The following is a 16,126-nucleotide window of genomic DNA, read 5'->3' on the forward strand; positions in this document are numbered from 1 at the left end:
GGTTTCGTGATGGTGCGTGTCGACGTAACTTCCCGTGGATGTTCTTCAAACCAAGAGAAAGGACAAAAGCAAAAGCTTATTCCCAACTTTAAAGATTAAGCGGACATCAGTTTCAGTCAAAACAATCAAAGCAAAGTATCGTGGGAGCAACTAACCGGAGCCGAGAACTGTAGTCAATTAACCATCTGTCGTAAACCAACTATCCAACTGGAGTGAACCAACCAACTCTATTGAGGCAAGCACCTGTCGTCAACGACCAAATAAACCGACTTCCACTGTTCAAGCAAACCAAGAAAAATTGTATTTAGTGATTTTCTCAATAATTATTCAGTGATTTGTATGGCGAAAATAGCTCCAGTCACTTAGACTGTGATAGAGGTCAAATGCTGCATCAATCAGTTTTTTTGGGTTGTTTTATTTTGAAACAGATGAACGGCTTATCGATCACACGAGCAGACCGCCGCAAATGTTATTCCCCAAACGTAAGCGGCGCGGAACGACATGGCTTCAAAACAATCAAACTCTGCAGCTGCCTGTTAATAACTGACATCCATTCGGTGCGTTGAGCAAAGTTCAGGCGGTTGAGCTGCAGGTAACTTGACTCGGTGAAGACGCGCTCAGACAGACTGCGAACATCTGAGGACCGGCACCCTCGTAAGTGTTCGTCATTCGTATCGCCCCCTTTTGGAAAATGTTGCGGTCAGCTGGAAAACGCCGAGGTCGTCGCTTGTCCGACCAAATATCGGCTTTGATTGACATAACTCGTGTTACTTTGGTTGCGCTTGAATTGGAGCGTTGGACAATCTTGACTGCCGTGTCGGAAGACGAAGCGAAATGAATATATCGATTGTTATTTTAGCATTGGAGTTTTCTATCAGCAAGTTAGCATACCCTTCCTGTCTGCTTGGGTGTCAGTTTGTTTCCCCGGCTTTTTCGGCCACCAGCAACTCCACACGACTGCTTCAACTGATGCACTTCCTGTCACCCCCCCCCCCCCCCAAAAAAAAATTCAAAATGGTGTTCATCCATGTTGAGCAGATCACATCGCTACCGTGACCTGACAGCACGCACATTGTCTGCAGGCGTAACCTTTAGCATGCGCTGACACCTGGATTATTCATCGACAAGGGTGTGGAGTTGCACTGATGATAAGCGCCGAATGTTAACATTGGAAGTGGTAGTGGTGAGCTGGCTTTAAAGTGGGTAAGGAAACCTTTCTGTTCCGAGCCTTCCAAAAAAAAAACAACAACTCAAGATTCAACACATTTCAAGACCCACCACATCTTTGTGCCCCATTTTTGTCCCCTAATGTCTCATTTTCCTCTCGTGTGCTATAAAATCCCATCTCATAGATTTGTCTCACCGTGTCTCCTGACCTTCAATTGTATTCCACTATTTCATTGTGTGCCATAATGTCCCCTCTTGTGTCCTTTTATGCCCTATAACGTCCTCTATTGATCCACAGTGTCCAATTTTGTCCAGTAATGATCCATTGCATCCCATTCTGTCCTATAATGTCCCACCATGCCCCCTATTTCGACCATTTATTTCTCAAATTGTCTCTCATAATGTCCCTTACGGCCCATGATCGTCCTTTGGATCCTGTTTTTGTCCCATAATTATACAGAATATCCCCTGTTTTGACCCATCATGATCCACGATAGCGGGGCTGTCAAACTCATTTTTGTCGCGGGCCACATTGCAAGATACGGATTCCCTTGGTGGGCCGTGATGACTGTGAATTTTGTGAAACCGTAGAAATGTTTCATCACCTCCACATACTGCAGAGAGAGCGCACAACAAATTGATGGATAACTAGTTTTGAAATCAGAAGTCAAGAATAATGACTTGTTTATTAACCCTTTCATGCACCCTGCAAGCTGAGAACATAAGCTGTCCACTGTAGTGACCGCTGTTCCTGAAAGGGTTCAACTTTGTTTACATGAATTAAATAAGGGCTTTGGCCACGAGGAAATGCTTGCGATATCTTGATGTTATCATGGTTTGCATATGACAATTTGAAATTTTGGTTCAGACTTCAATAAGCGTCATGGAAGTCGACAGACATACTTTGATTTGCTTTCGCGGGCCACATAAAATGATGTGGTGGGCCAGATCTGGCCCCCGGGCCTTGACTTTGACACCGGTGCATTCTATAGTCACGGCGTCCCAAATTGGCCCTTTCTCACAATCGAGAACGCGCAGTACCGTCTTGTGAAGTCGCCGTCTATTTACGGCCTTGCTAAGAACGTACATAACAACCGGAGTCTCTTTTTTCTGACACACCTGTTATGACCCATTATGTCCCATTTTGTCCCACAATATCCCCAATTATACCCCAGAAATTGGATTGATGTTGCCCTCAACTTATATAGCCAGGACACGTTGTCCTGGTCTAGTCGTAGTTCATACAGATCTTTACCTGCGTCTAACCGGCATTGTCAGCCTCGTCTCTCCAATTGGCTCCTTGCTATGATTGTCGTACGATTAGATTCGGCTCCTAATTGTATTCTAGTTTCACTTCCCGTTGACGGAAATGTCCCAAAACTTTTAGGTAACCTTGTGAAGGTGGAGTAAAAAGGGTGGTGGGATACTTGGCACGGCGGAAGGGCGGCTGAGGCGTTTCACCGTTGTTGGATGCTGTCCAAATTACATCCCAGTTCCGTTTCTCCCTTTCCGTTTGCCTGGCAGACGTTATTGATTTCTGGGCACTGGGCTCCTGTTGGCAGATTCTGGCCGCTGTTATACACACACACACACACACACGCACGCACACAGATCATGACATCGCCAGCCTGTTGCCAGCGTCGAATTTATGGACGCCCAATTTACGACTCGCTCTGGTCTGCCCGCCAGACTCGACTGGCAGAATCCAGACGCTGGAAGGCGTGTTCCCGTCCCACTTTGTCGCTACTTTTAGCTCAGGCGCCCGCCCGCTCGCTCGCTCGCTCGCTCGCTTCCAGGTCAAAGCTCGACTGCCGCGCTAGTCCTTAGGGATGCGTATTGCTAATCCGGAAGTCGACGTGTGACCCGTTCGCAATACGTGTTAAAGCTGCTCCCGATGTCATCAGATTCACTCCGATGATGATACGATTCACCGAAACTCTAATTCCACATTCTGATTCATCCAATGGAGATACAAAACGATTCACTCCAATTATGATATAATGACAAATGATATGCCCGAACGTTTGTCAAATCTGGCCATCGAATATAGAAAATTATGACAATACATCGAATGTATTTTTATTGATTGATTTATTTGCTTTACTAAGTGATAATTTCTTCATATGGCAGCGCACTTCCTTGTATCTGCGCGTGAACAGCTCAAGGGGCTTTTTGGAGGGGTTTGAGATATCACCGTGTTCCTCCTTCCGGGGACTGAGCTGGAGCACTCATCCCGAAGAAGTGTCGTCATCTTCTTCTTGTGGGCTCCTCCGGAGGAACGAGCATATGTCTAGAGCTAAGGAGACATCTGGTTCGTGGCACGTTTTTTTTTTTTTTACCACTTGGCCACCACCGACTAGCAGCTGTTGTATTTGCAATGCGTTGGGCCGGTTGCGGTGTAGGCGGAATTTTAAAAGCTTGAATTCTTTCTTTGAATTTGATAAAACCTTCAAGTTTTCCCCTGGCGCGGGCTTGTTTGTGTCCAACTACCCCGTCTTTAGTTGTTCGATAAATAAACCCATTCCAATAACGGCATCCACGCAAACGGTGTAAATGAACTCCTCCTTAGTTTAGCAGGTTAAAATAAAGAAATAGAAACCATTTTTCTTGAAGTTTCTCAAGCTGGTGCCATTGAACCCTTTCAGGGACAGCGGTTACTGCAGTGGGCAGCTGGTCATGTGATGAGGTTACACGGTGCACGAAAGGGTTCAACTGTGTAGCCCAGGGGTGGGCAAACTTTTTGGCTCGGGGGCCGCATTGACTTTTAAAATTTGACAGAAGGGCCAGGTCAGCACGAGCTATGGTACATTAAAAAAAAACTGCATTTGTTGACAGTCCATATCAAACATCAACAGAACAAAAGCATGAACGTACTGTATTAATATACTTTTTTAAAATGACGACAGTGTTGTTGATGACCTATTTTAGCCTGTGCATTTCTGCAGATGGGTTGTGTCCTAGGTGGTCGAAAAGATCCCCCCCCCCCTCCCTGTGTTCTGCAACTTCAAGTCAATGCGCCACCTGGCGGTGAAATGCCTGTCATTACAAGTCCAATTGAAATGAATGCAATCATTCACATCGAACCTTAATTGTAGACCGACCTTCGGCGGGCCGGATTAAAAAGACAAACGGGCCGGATTCGGCCCGCGGGCCGTAGTTTGCCCACCACTGGTGTAGCCCTTCACTCGTTGATTTCTCCTGTGTGTTGTTTCTTTTTCGTTTGAAAGTTGCTTCGGCTCCACTTTCAAAACGGCTGTTGCACATTGTAGCTGTGCTGTGAAGTGAGTCCTCGACATTCACCGTTTGGCATTTACAAAGTTAATTTTTTGGGATCTATTTTATTTATTTAATCCATCCATCCATCCATTTTCTGATCCGCTTTTTTCCTGACAAGGCTCGCGGGGGGGGGAGGCTGGAGACTATCGCAGCAGTAGGCAAGGGGACACCCTGAAGCGGTTGCCAGCCAATCGCAGGGCACACAAAGACGAAAAACCATCCGCGCTCACACTCACGCCGAGGGCCACATTTATTTATTTTGTGGGAATCTATCGTCCGTCATTCGCCGAAAACTCGTCTGTTCGCTGTTTTTGTACTCAATCTCTCAACTCTTGTGGTGTCTTGGTGCCAAGGAGCTTCATTGCAAAAGTTAAGCAACTTCATTGAGCAAAAGATTCGTGCTTGCCAATCGTCTCGTTGAACCGATATAGGCGATTGTCAACCAATTTGGGCAGGCCTCCTTGCAGATTTTTACGGTTTGAGTCAACTTTTTTTGGGGGGGAGGGGGGGCGACATGTTTTGATAAACCTTGGCAGTGGTCTTCTTACTGTGATGCTCTTCCGCCTGAGAGCCCCTGCGGTGAACACCGAGTCAAGTACGTGTGTGTTTTCTGGTCCAAGCGGAAGGATTTAAGCAAGCTGCCTTTCGTCGACGGGAGTTCCAGCTGCTGCGTGAAAAGCTTTCGGCTCGAAGGGGATAATGAGCAAAATTGGAGGACACAAAGGCAAGAGTGGGAGGAGTGTGCAAGGAGGGTTTACGCTCCACCCGTTCTCTTCTGATTTTACTTCCTTGGGCTTCCCATTTCAACAATCTGCCCCCCCCCATTCCCCCTTTAGCCCTTGTTCATTACCGTCCTCTCACCCTTTCGTTTTCTTCCCACTCATCTTGCTTCCCTCTAACCTCTCCCTCTCTTTTTCCTCTCTCTCTCTCCATCCATCCATTTGCCGGAGCAGCCCTGCAGATAATGCCTGTAATTGGAGTGACTCGCACTTTTCCAGCGTGTTTGGACCAGATAAAGAATATTGTCAGCGTTTTGCCGACACGGCCTCCTCGGCTGCTGGAATTAAATGGACTCTGTTCTGTTCTGTCGGAAGCAAATTAAAAGGCTCTCAATTCATCTGCTCTCGCCCGAGGCTGAAGTGGGGGGGGGGGGGGGGCCTCGTATTCACATAGAAACACCGTAGGCCGGGATGGGGGGGGCTTGTCGGGAGATCCCCCCCACCACCCTGTCCTTCTCAAGCAGCGCCTGGTGCTTTCTTTCGTTCAAGTCTTCTGTCGAGTAAGCGTAGATGGAGAAGAATAGGTCAGGACTGATATTCTGAGGGGAACGCCCGTGTCCAGTGATTTATTCACTTGTTTCGGCACCTGGAAACGCTTGACCGCATTCGCCTTTCAGTGCATTCACAGATCGGAGTGGTGGATGACTTCTATCGACAGCTGTCAGTGAACACACAACTGCCTACAAATCGCATAGGCGGTGCCCTCGGGCTAAAGCGGCCTGAGAAAACTTGCCAGAATGTCTTCCGTTTTCGTCTGAAAGATGGTTATTTATAATCATCCCCCCCCCCCCCTTCACTGTTTGGTATTTGTAAATTTGCCTCATCGTGTTTTTTTATTTTTTTGTGGTTGTGTGTTATTCGCTAACAGTATTGCAGTAGCAGTATCGCTTTGGCGCCACCTAGTGGCATCATGTTGGCAGGTATGTTGAAATGAGTTGTGGCGTTTAAGACGAGTTGTGAAGATGGACGTTATTGGACTGCCAAAATGTCTGACCGAAAGCACCCCCACATTGGCTTCGAACGAAACGCGCCAAGTCATGATGAAGAAACATTTTTTTGTTTTAAAACACCTTGAGCTTGGCGATGCAGATTAGTTCCCGAAGCGGTGGCCATGCTGAGACGTGTTGTCGACACTCCACTGTTACCACGGGCAACGTGCACTCAAGGCCCAGTACAGCAACTCATTGTCATGCTTGCCAGCAGTCAAAACAAGCTCACCCGAAATCAACTTTTTCCTCAAGGGCCATATTTTGGCGTTTAAATGCGAGTGATGGGCCAAAAATGTCAACAAGTAGCTGCACTGCCAAATTGTCTTGGATACTAATTCAGTGTTACTGCATTGTATGACCTACACTGACTATTTTTTCCCCCCCTCCCCATCTTGACACAGCTCGGCGCGGGCGTACGTCGGACGCCGCGTCAGGGCTGAAGCCCCGACACTCTCCCTCCCATGAGCCCGTGTGCCCGGCCGGACACGCACACCCGGCGCCGCCACGCCACGCACTCACGCGCACCCGGCGCCCACCCACGCACCCGGCGACCCCCGCCACGCCAGTCCAGCGGAGCCTGCTCGGAGCCCGAAGGATGTCGACGGAGACGGAGCTCCAGCCGGCGCTACGGCCCGGCAGCCTCAGGCGGGACTCCAGGAGGAAAGGTACCGCGGATGTGACCGTTGCATCTCCTTCAAAGCAAGAATGTTGTTTGATTTTGAGGCGAGAGAGAGAGAGAGAGAGAGAGAGAGGCGAGGTGGTGGTGGACCCCAAAAAGCAGGCAAGAGGGAGGAGCAGGGTGTACTTGACGAATTGTATTAAACATAGAGAAAACTAAACCCTAAACAAACAAAGTCCTGAAAACAAAACAAATCCAAAGTCTCAAACAAAACCACGACTGAAGCAAAAAACTACCAAATAACCGAAACGACCAACGGGTGTGCAGCTGCAGGGAGAACCCTACGGTGCCACCTGTTGGTCACAAACAGAATCATGACGGTGAGAAAGAGAGAGAGAGAGAAGAGAGAGGAGAAAGAAAGAAAGAGAAAAGGGAGAGAGAGAAAGAGCGAGATGAGAGAAAGAGAGGAGAGAGAGAGAGATGAGAGAAGGGGAGAGAGAAAGAGAAGAGAGAGGAGAGAGAGAGATGAGCAAGAGAGAGGAGAGAGAGAGAGAAGAAGCCAGCTGCTCGATGCCACCTGGCTGACTGTGGGAGCGGCATGTCGCACTCTCCCAATAAGCACCTGACTGATGTAGCACAAAAAAAGCTGGACATGGCAACAGTTGACATTCAGCACACACACACACACACAGAAGCCAGCCGCGTGTGTTTGTGAATATGTGAACGGGTTGCCCCCAATGTCCAATTTAGAAAGACCTTTGTTTCGCCACCATGGAAATCACGTTCATCATTCACACTTCTCTCTATATTTGGGGGGGGGGGAGGGGATGAAGACACATTTCCATGCATGCGCACTTACACCCATATACACGCACGCACGCACGCGCGCGCACACACACAACGTTGGGATTGAAGCCCAGAAGCGCATATGAGAGGGAAGATTAATGGTTTGCCTTCAGCATTGAGACTTGGGGGTGCTTTAACATCTCTTGTTTGCCTTTTCTCTTCCTCTTACGCACACACACACACACACACACACACACACACCGTCAACCTTGTGTCAGTGTGTGTTGCACCCCTTATCTCAATCCCTGAATGAAATCAGCGTGCAAAATGTGAAATGATGAATTTCAAAATCAAATAATAAATGATGCCTTATGTCAGGGGGGAAATACTTGCGTAACGTGTCGATTATTTGCAAATCTTAAAAGATGAGAGATTTTCCTGATTGAAATAATCAAACAATTGATCATCTAAATTCTAGAAATATAAAAATAGATGGTTTGAATTAATAATATGAAAAGTAACTCTATAAAAATTTAAAAAATAAAATATTGATCATGAAAGGACATCTTGTGATAATAGAACAATCGAATTAGAATGAGGTCAAATAAATGATCGAAAAAGAAGATCAATAAGAGTAAACAAAAAAGAATAACAAAAGTAAAATATGCTAAAAAGTAGAAAAGTAGAAAAAAACGAATGTAAAGAACAAACGAAAAAAAACAATGAAAATCAAATATAAAATGTCAATAAATAACTACACAAAAACAGGTACGGTAGCTGGAAATTGAATCCTAATCTGTAATGTGTGTTGTTACATAAAAACATTTTAATTATTATAATTATTCCACCCATCCATCCATTTTCTAATCCGTATCCCCATGAGGGTCGTGGGTGTGCTGGAGCCTATCCCAGCTGCCTTCGGCAGGGGACACCCTGAACCGCTTACCAGCCAATCGCGGAGCACACAGAGACGAACAACCGTCCGCGCTCACGCTTACACCTCGGGACAATTTGGAGTTCCCAATAAGCCTGCCATGCATGTTTTTGGAATGTGGGAGGAAACCGGGAGCACCCGTAGAAAAGCCACGCAGGCAGAACCTGTGAACTCCACACATGGAAGGCAGTCGCCCGGAATGGAACCCCGACCCCCACAGTTGCCATTCCCGTCCATGCTAACCAGTCGTTCGCTGTGCCGCCTAAGGTTAGGGTCAGGGTCAGGGTCAGGGTTTAGGGTTAGGGGTTAGGGTTAGGGTTCGCCTTGTTATCATGAGCAACATCAAGGAAACGCTCCATTGGAACATTCGCGGCGACACACTTCAGACTCACAGTGGGAACGCATCACTCCTCTCATCTGGGTCATTCCGCCTCTCTCTCACACACACACACACACACACACACACACACACACACACACATGCACCCGCGCGTGCGCAGCAGTGTGATGAAAGTCCAATGCAACTGTTGGCCACACAATCAAGAAGTGTAAAGTTTGCTCATGCTCCCGTTGTTGTTGAGCGTCTGACATCATGTGCGTCGTGCATCCATCGTCATCTCATTCAATGAAAATGGCTCCATGACTGATCGTCATTTTGGGGGGGGGGGGGGGGGGGAGGATCCCCAGCAGGATAGGCCCTCACTCCTCCACAATGTCCTCCTCCTCCTCCTCCTGCCTCCTAAATGACCTTGCAGGAGGAGACACGACGAGCAAAGAGACTCATGCGAGGCAGAGCTGTTTAATCGTCCGCCTTTTGTCTCGCAGCGCTGCTTTGAATGCGAACGAATGAGCGCTGCATCCGTCGTGCGCTGTGTCACTTCCTTGGTGCCTTCTTCTTTTTTTTCCCCCTCCTCTCCGTTTTTTTAAAATTCAATTATCATGACAAAGGGAGCGATAACCCCTGGCCTTTGTCGTCTTGAAGGAGCGCGGCTTGCCCCCCCCCCCCCCCCCCCCAAAGCCGACGGGTCGCTCCCCATTATTAGCGGTCAAGCGATTCTTCGAGTGCTCGAGTCCCGCTTAATCCTCGGTTAAATCCACCGAGATTGGGTCCATCTCGTGCTCAAAAATGGCTTCTGAATGCCCAATGAGGCAACACTCCATTCCGTGACACTTTTTTTTCTTCAAAACTTTTGAAAAGGAATATGGCCGTTGTCTGCGCGGCGCGCCAGTGGTTAGCATTTCTGCCTCGCCGTTCTACGGTTATGGATTTGAACCTCGACTCCAGCTTTGCATGTCCTCCTTGCGTTTCATATCGCGGTCTGATTTTCATTTCAAGTGCATTATAGCTGGTCGAATCCCTTTGCTGCAGTTTGTCATCAGTGCAAATCGGAAATGGTTACTTCTGACACCGAAATAGTCAACAAGTCATCGCTCCGTGGGACATTTTTGTGCGTCCAGTACTGACAAACATTTCCCCCACATTTTGTGTCGATCAGTTTAGCAGGTGTTGGGGGCCAATGTTTTCCCAACTTGCTGTGTGACTTTTGTCCTTTCGTCCATCTGTGTGACGATGATCATCATTCCCGCCGCGTCCAAACAAGACGCGCGCGACCCCATCTGTCTTTATTTTATGGGTGCAAATAGGATAACGGCCGACACAAACGTTGTGACAACAACAGTGTGTTTGTGTGCATTGGCTTGTCTCTGGCGTGTGATTAGCCGACACATTATCTTCTTTGGTGTGGATATGATGCACATGTGCAGTCTATCTGGAGCCATTCAACCTAATATTGGTCCCTAGGGAATTGTTGGACGCAGTATTTTCAATACGCGCGTCTGTGTGTGTGTGTGTGTGTGTGTGTGTTTTCTCCTGAGAGCTAATCAGATCTGTTCCCGCCAATCAAACTTGAGATGGAATTGAATTGGCCCAGTACTGTTGCGGTTGTCGTTGCTGGCCAGAGGTGGATGCGAGAGGACAAAAAAATTCTAATGGCACATTGTGTAACGTCTTTTTCTTTTCTTTTTTTTTTTATTGACGTCTTTGTTCTTGTTGCGTCAGTCTCCTCCATCCATCCGCTTATTTCTGGAAAATTGAAGATGTAATTTCATACTGCTGCTAATGAAGTTAAAAAAAAAAAAGACGACGTACCAAGTAAACTGGAGTCCTCCCAGAGTGAGAGGGAATAGTTGAAATAAATCATCTTAAAATTTAAAGAAATATTTAATCGGAATAGTGCTGACCGGTGTGGTCGAGTGGTTAGCATGTCCACCTCACAGTGGAGAGGTTGTGGGTTCGATCCCGGCTCCGGCCTTCCTGTGTGGAGTTTGCATGTTTTCCCCAGGCCTGCGTGGGTTTCCTCCCACATTCCAAAAACATCCATGGCAGGCTGATTGAACACTCGAAATCGTCCCGAGGTGTGAGGGTGAGCGCGGATGGATGTTCGTCTCTGTGTGTCCTGCGATTGGGGGGCAACCGGTTCAGGGTGTCCCCCCCCCCCCGCCTACTGCCCGAAGACAGCTGGGATGGGCTTCAGCACCCCCCGCGACCCGTGTGAGGATGAAGCGGATTGGAAAATGGATGGATGGATATAGTTGGAATGTAAAGCTTGTGTTGACTGAGAATTGCTACAACATAGTGCACAAGAATTGTAAAACAAACAAGCAAACTAACAAGCCCAAGGTGCAAATCAGATCATAATGTCTATTACATGCGCAGTTCGTCACAAAAAAAGGGGAAACTACAAATCTGGAACAAACAGGACAATTAAAATGCAAATGAAAACTCATGTGCAAAATAGGATTTATTTAAAAAAAAAAATCCAAATCCATCAAACTATGTGCATGTTAATAATGTAAGCTTTCATCCAGTTTGACGGAGCTCTATCATGCATCAAAAGACGAGGCAACTTTCCATCATACCCATCAAATTTCCAACAGGCCTCACTCGCCCACTCGTTGGAATAAACCGCCGAGATGACACATTCATCGTCAAAAACATCCCACCATCACACGCAAAAAAGATATGGAACTAAAAGCCTTTTATTTAGCCAGTCCACCATGGTCGCTGTGTGTGTGTGTGTGTGTGTGTGTGTGTGTGTGTGTGTGTGTGTGTGTGTGTGTGTGTGTGTGTGTGTGTGTGTGTGTGTGTGTGATAGTTTGTGCACTTGTGCACGTCGCAAACGTCTTGTGTTCGGCTCCTCCGCTGCATTACCAATTACTGTCGCCATAGCAACAGTTGGCTCACTGCTCATAATTTGCACAAAAGGAGAAATCATAGTCACACGCGCACACGCACGCAATAGAGGACAACATGCTTGCCCTGCTGAGTAGTGAAAGGACATTTGTTATTTGTGTGATATTGAGCGGCTTGACAACAAAGCAGGCCTAGAAGAGTTGAACGCGACGCTAGTTTTTTTCTTTAAGTTCTGTCCTCAGTGGAAAAGGCTTCGAACAAGAGAAGTAGCAAGAAACTTAAATGAACTACGGCCAAGTCCACACTAACTTTTTATTATTATTATTTTTTTTTTTGGGTGATCCATGCAGGGCATCGTCATTCGCCATTGCCCCAGCGACAAACGTGCTCCATGCTGCCCGGCGTCTAGTTTTCATCTGTAGAAAGTCTTCACAGAATGTGAGAATTGTGCGGGATCCCATCTGAACTTACTGCTGTTTGCAGTCAAGACTTGAGGATGAGGAAGAAAAAAAAAAAAAGGCCAAACCCCCACGGCGTGAGACATTTCCGGCAAACAGGGCTGGAAGATAAGCAAATGGTTGTTTGAGTCTGAATGGAGAGTTTCCACTTGAGTGCAAACATGCAAGTGAATGAGACTTTTCCTTTGCGGAAGGCGATGAAAGCGCACACGAGCAGGTGGTGATCCTCTTGTGATGTTCCTCCGGGGCCGCTTTGCTCATCCCGACCGAGCCATGCAAGGGAGTGGCTTCATTAGGAACCGTATTATTATTTTTTATATATATATACCTGTGTATATATATCCATCCATCCATTTTCCGAACCGCTTGATCCTCACTAGGGTCGCGGGGGGTGCTGGAGCCTATCCCAGCTGTCTTCGGGCAGTAGGCGGGGGACACCCTGAATCGGTTGCCAGCCAATCGCAGGGCACACGGAGACGAACAGCCATCCACGCTCACATTCACACCTTGGGACAATTTTTAGAGTGTTCAATCAGCCTGCCATGCATGTTTTTGGAATGTGGGAGGAAACCGGAGGACCCGGAGAAAACCCACGCAGGCCCGGGGAGAACATGCAAACTCCACACAGGGAGGCCGGAGCTGGAATTGAACCCGGTACCTCTGCACTGTGAAGTCGACGTGCTAACCACTGGACTATCGGGCCGCCCTGTGTATATATATATATATATATATATATATATATATATATATTTTTTTTTTTTTTTAAACCAGTGACTTCAAGTGGCAAGAGGAAACACTTTGGTTTTGGAAGGAGTTGCCTGATGCTCTCACGGCAAGCGTCTCAAGTGACGCACGCACGCGCGCACACAAAACAGACTGTGTAAGCATGCCTCTTGTAATGATTGTCATGCTGCATGAGTGGCCCGCGGTGCAGGCCCGGAGGGGCACTCGATTCAGTGTTGCATGACAGGATGAGGACGTTTTTTTTTGTTGTTAAATCCTGTCGTGACAGCTTGTCAGAAGGCGGACGGCCTACAGGTGCACACACAGCAACATCACCAACAATCAGATATGCACACGTGTCAATACAAACACAGCCGGCCATTTTGCCCGTGGCGATATTTCACGTTCGAGGACAACCGTTCCGCAAGAGAAAATCGTTGTAGGTTGCAGTTGGACTGTTTTACGCTCATACACAAAAATCACCTTCATTAGCGCTAATCAAAAAGTTGATGTACACGCAAGCGGATTTCGTTTCATGTTCCGGCCTCGCGCAGAATGCGCGCCCGCCTTGTTGTGGTTTAAACGGCAGAATAAGTACAGCACGACTCAAAGCGGCGGCGAGATGAGCCGTCTGCCTCTTTGACTCCACGAGATGCTCGAGGTGCTTCCCTCAAATCAGACGTTGAGAAACAACAATTAACACCTTCGAAGAATAACCCCGTGCTGCTTTGTGGCTACATAACAACAAGCGGCGAGGGAGGGGAACAAAGGGGGAAAAAAAATAAAACCTGCGGCAAGTTTAGCAGTCGAACGGATTTATGACTTGACTTGACCGCAATGTATGTGATCATATGTTAGCATAACTAGCAGCGCAATTTGATAACAAAAACAAATTCAACCTTTAAAAAAACACACACACACACACACACACACACACACACATTTTTACACCCACAACATATTCAAACACAAAAAGACAAAATTGCAAATGTAAAAATCCATCCGAAGGCGATGGAATAATGGAGAGGATAATCGATGCTATTTTTTTGTTAGCTCGTCCTTTGCCTCGTGCGTTAGCGCACTTTCATGAGGGAAAACGAATGTGTCATTTTCTTCGTTTTATGTTTGGTTTGAAAGTAAACGTCAGCTGGCAGTCACAATAAACAGCTTGAAGCAAGCGCTTGGCCTAATTTCTAAAGGATTTTCCACTTTCTGCCAAACTCGGCTGCTTTTTGTGACATTCACTGCCACGTCAGCTAGCATTTCAAGCTAATTTGGAAAAAAAAAACAGCTAAGCGTCCAGATACTGTCATAAAAATATATATACGCAATATAGTGGGAGCACAAATGATAAACCGCGATAAAGTTTGGGAACACCGGACTGAATATTTTATTCAGCACAGGCCACAGAGGAAAATAGCAAAGCCATCTTTGAAGGAGCCTTTCAGGACAGCCTTTGAGTTGTTTTGACATCATCAAACGACTTCAAATGGAACTTCCGAAAGGACACGGCTCCTGAACTGGGAACATAACTGTTGCTTCATTTCGCAAATGGACACAGGAGAGTAAAACTTTCACTCAGAAAAGGCCATCGTAGTGCAGATCGCGGCAAAAAAGTGACCCCCACGCCCGCCCCAGTCTCCCCTCAGGAGGCAACTGTCTCCACAATTTAAAAGTTCTTCCCATCTGCTCCTTCAAAGTGACCTTGACATCGACGCGTCTGGTCCGGCGGGGGGGGCACAAACCAGGGAGCCGTTGCTTCAGGCCACATTTGTGCGTGCTCACAACACACCCGTACACAGTCTACCTCGCATCTGGACTCGCGTAGGTCCGGGTCAGTGCAGCGGGTGGCAAAGTTTGCAAAGCAACAGCGATAAGAAAAATGACACCAAATACTAGACAATGCTTCGTAGTTGAATGAACAATTGAATTAAAGTTGGCTTCCAAGATCATCCAAAATGGGATTGAGTCTTGGTTCGAAATTGGAATTGGATGAGAGTTGACAATGAAAAATCTTCAGCCTTATAATATGTTATGGTATGGTTTGGAATCATTAACTTGGGGATAATGGATGGATGAAGAAAATATTTGATGTGCTAAGATTTGGACAGTAACCACAACCCTATCTGGAAATATTTCTCTGAAAAACTAAACCTGGCTTGAAAACGGTCATTCAGAACTCGATCACTCTCGTCCTGGCTTGAAACTTTACTTGAAACCTACTCCTTGTTTGAAACGTTAAGCCAGGCTTGCTAGCTAGCGGCTAGTTTGCTAGCTAGCTGGATAGATGGACAACAATACTTCCAACAATTTACAACAATAACTTCCCTATTCATGATCCAAAAAAAATCTATTGGATTATTGCTTTGAAACAATCGAAAACGATTCCATTTTTGATAGGCCCTTCCTTGTCTCTATTAGAAAAATAAATCTGTAGGGTTTAGATGAGAGCACTGGAATGCTTTTACGGCACAAACTTTTCTTTGAAAAATAAAACCGACAGCCGTCGTGCGGCAACACTATAAAGAAAAAGCGCAGGCGTCAGTAAACGCGCGAGGCAATTTGTTTCCTCGATGACTCGCACTTTATCATCGCATTTTACACTTGCCGTTGCACATTTGCATCCGCGACTCGTCAGTCAAGTGCCAGCTTTTATGCGTTAAATCAATCTTGCCGGGCTGGAACTGGCTTTTCCTTTGTGGGGCTTCGAGCGAGCGCTTTGTCTCCGGCGTGGTGAAATAGTGCGCAGACACGCAAACGTCGCGCGACGGAGCGGGATTAATTGCGAAGCCGTCGAGTGTTGCTCGGGAAGCGTCCCAGCTGCAGTTACATCTGGAGGTCCCGGATACAAGACGCCAGCTGCCAGAAAAAAAACACCCGACTGCTGTAAAAAAAAAACTAAAAAAACAAGCGCGTTACATATCTAGAGACCGGATCATGGCTAATCTCAGATTGGCGAAGGAAAATCGGTGTCGCACGCCAATTGTTAGGCAGTTGCTGCGGACGACGGGGCGTCTGGTGTTTTTTTTGCACCACTGAAGTTATACGTGATCATTTTCCCCCCAGTGCACGTTTACAGCATCTCAGAAACATGTAACTGACACGTCACTTTAGGAAAGTGCAGCATCGATAGTTTGTCTTCTTTTGGGGAAATAAAGGACCCAAACAAACCTTACAAATGACATCTTGGATTTCTGTAAGT

The 16,126-nt window shown here is 46.9% G+C and overlaps 1 protein-coding gene across 13 annotated transcripts in view; it reads left to right on the plus strand.

Moving 5' to 3' along the window:
- The window catches only part of dab1a (DAB adaptor protein 1a), a 192,037-nt gene that overhangs the window by 137,635 nt on the left and 38,276 nt on the right, over positions 1–16,126 (plus strand). For all 13 annotated transcript variants that reach the window (XM_086116030.1, XM_086116029.1, XM_086116034.1 and 10 more), the window contains one exon: positions 6,613–6,876. In XM_086116030.1, coding sequence (XP_085972156.1) covers positions 6,807–6,876 — 70 coding nt within the window. In that variant the 5' untranslated portion in view covers positions 6,613–6,806. The remainder of the gene's footprint in view (positions 1–6,612; positions 6,877–16,126) is intronic.

The sequence above is a fragment of the Hippocampus guttulatus genome, chromosome 7 (assembly GCF_054856545.1).
Source record: "Hippocampus guttulatus isolate MCC_2025c chromosome 7, RoL_Hgut_1.0, whole genome shotgun sequence".
Lineage (NCBI taxonomy): Eukaryota > Metazoa > Chordata > Actinopteri > Syngnathiformes > Syngnathidae > Hippocampus > Hippocampus guttulatus.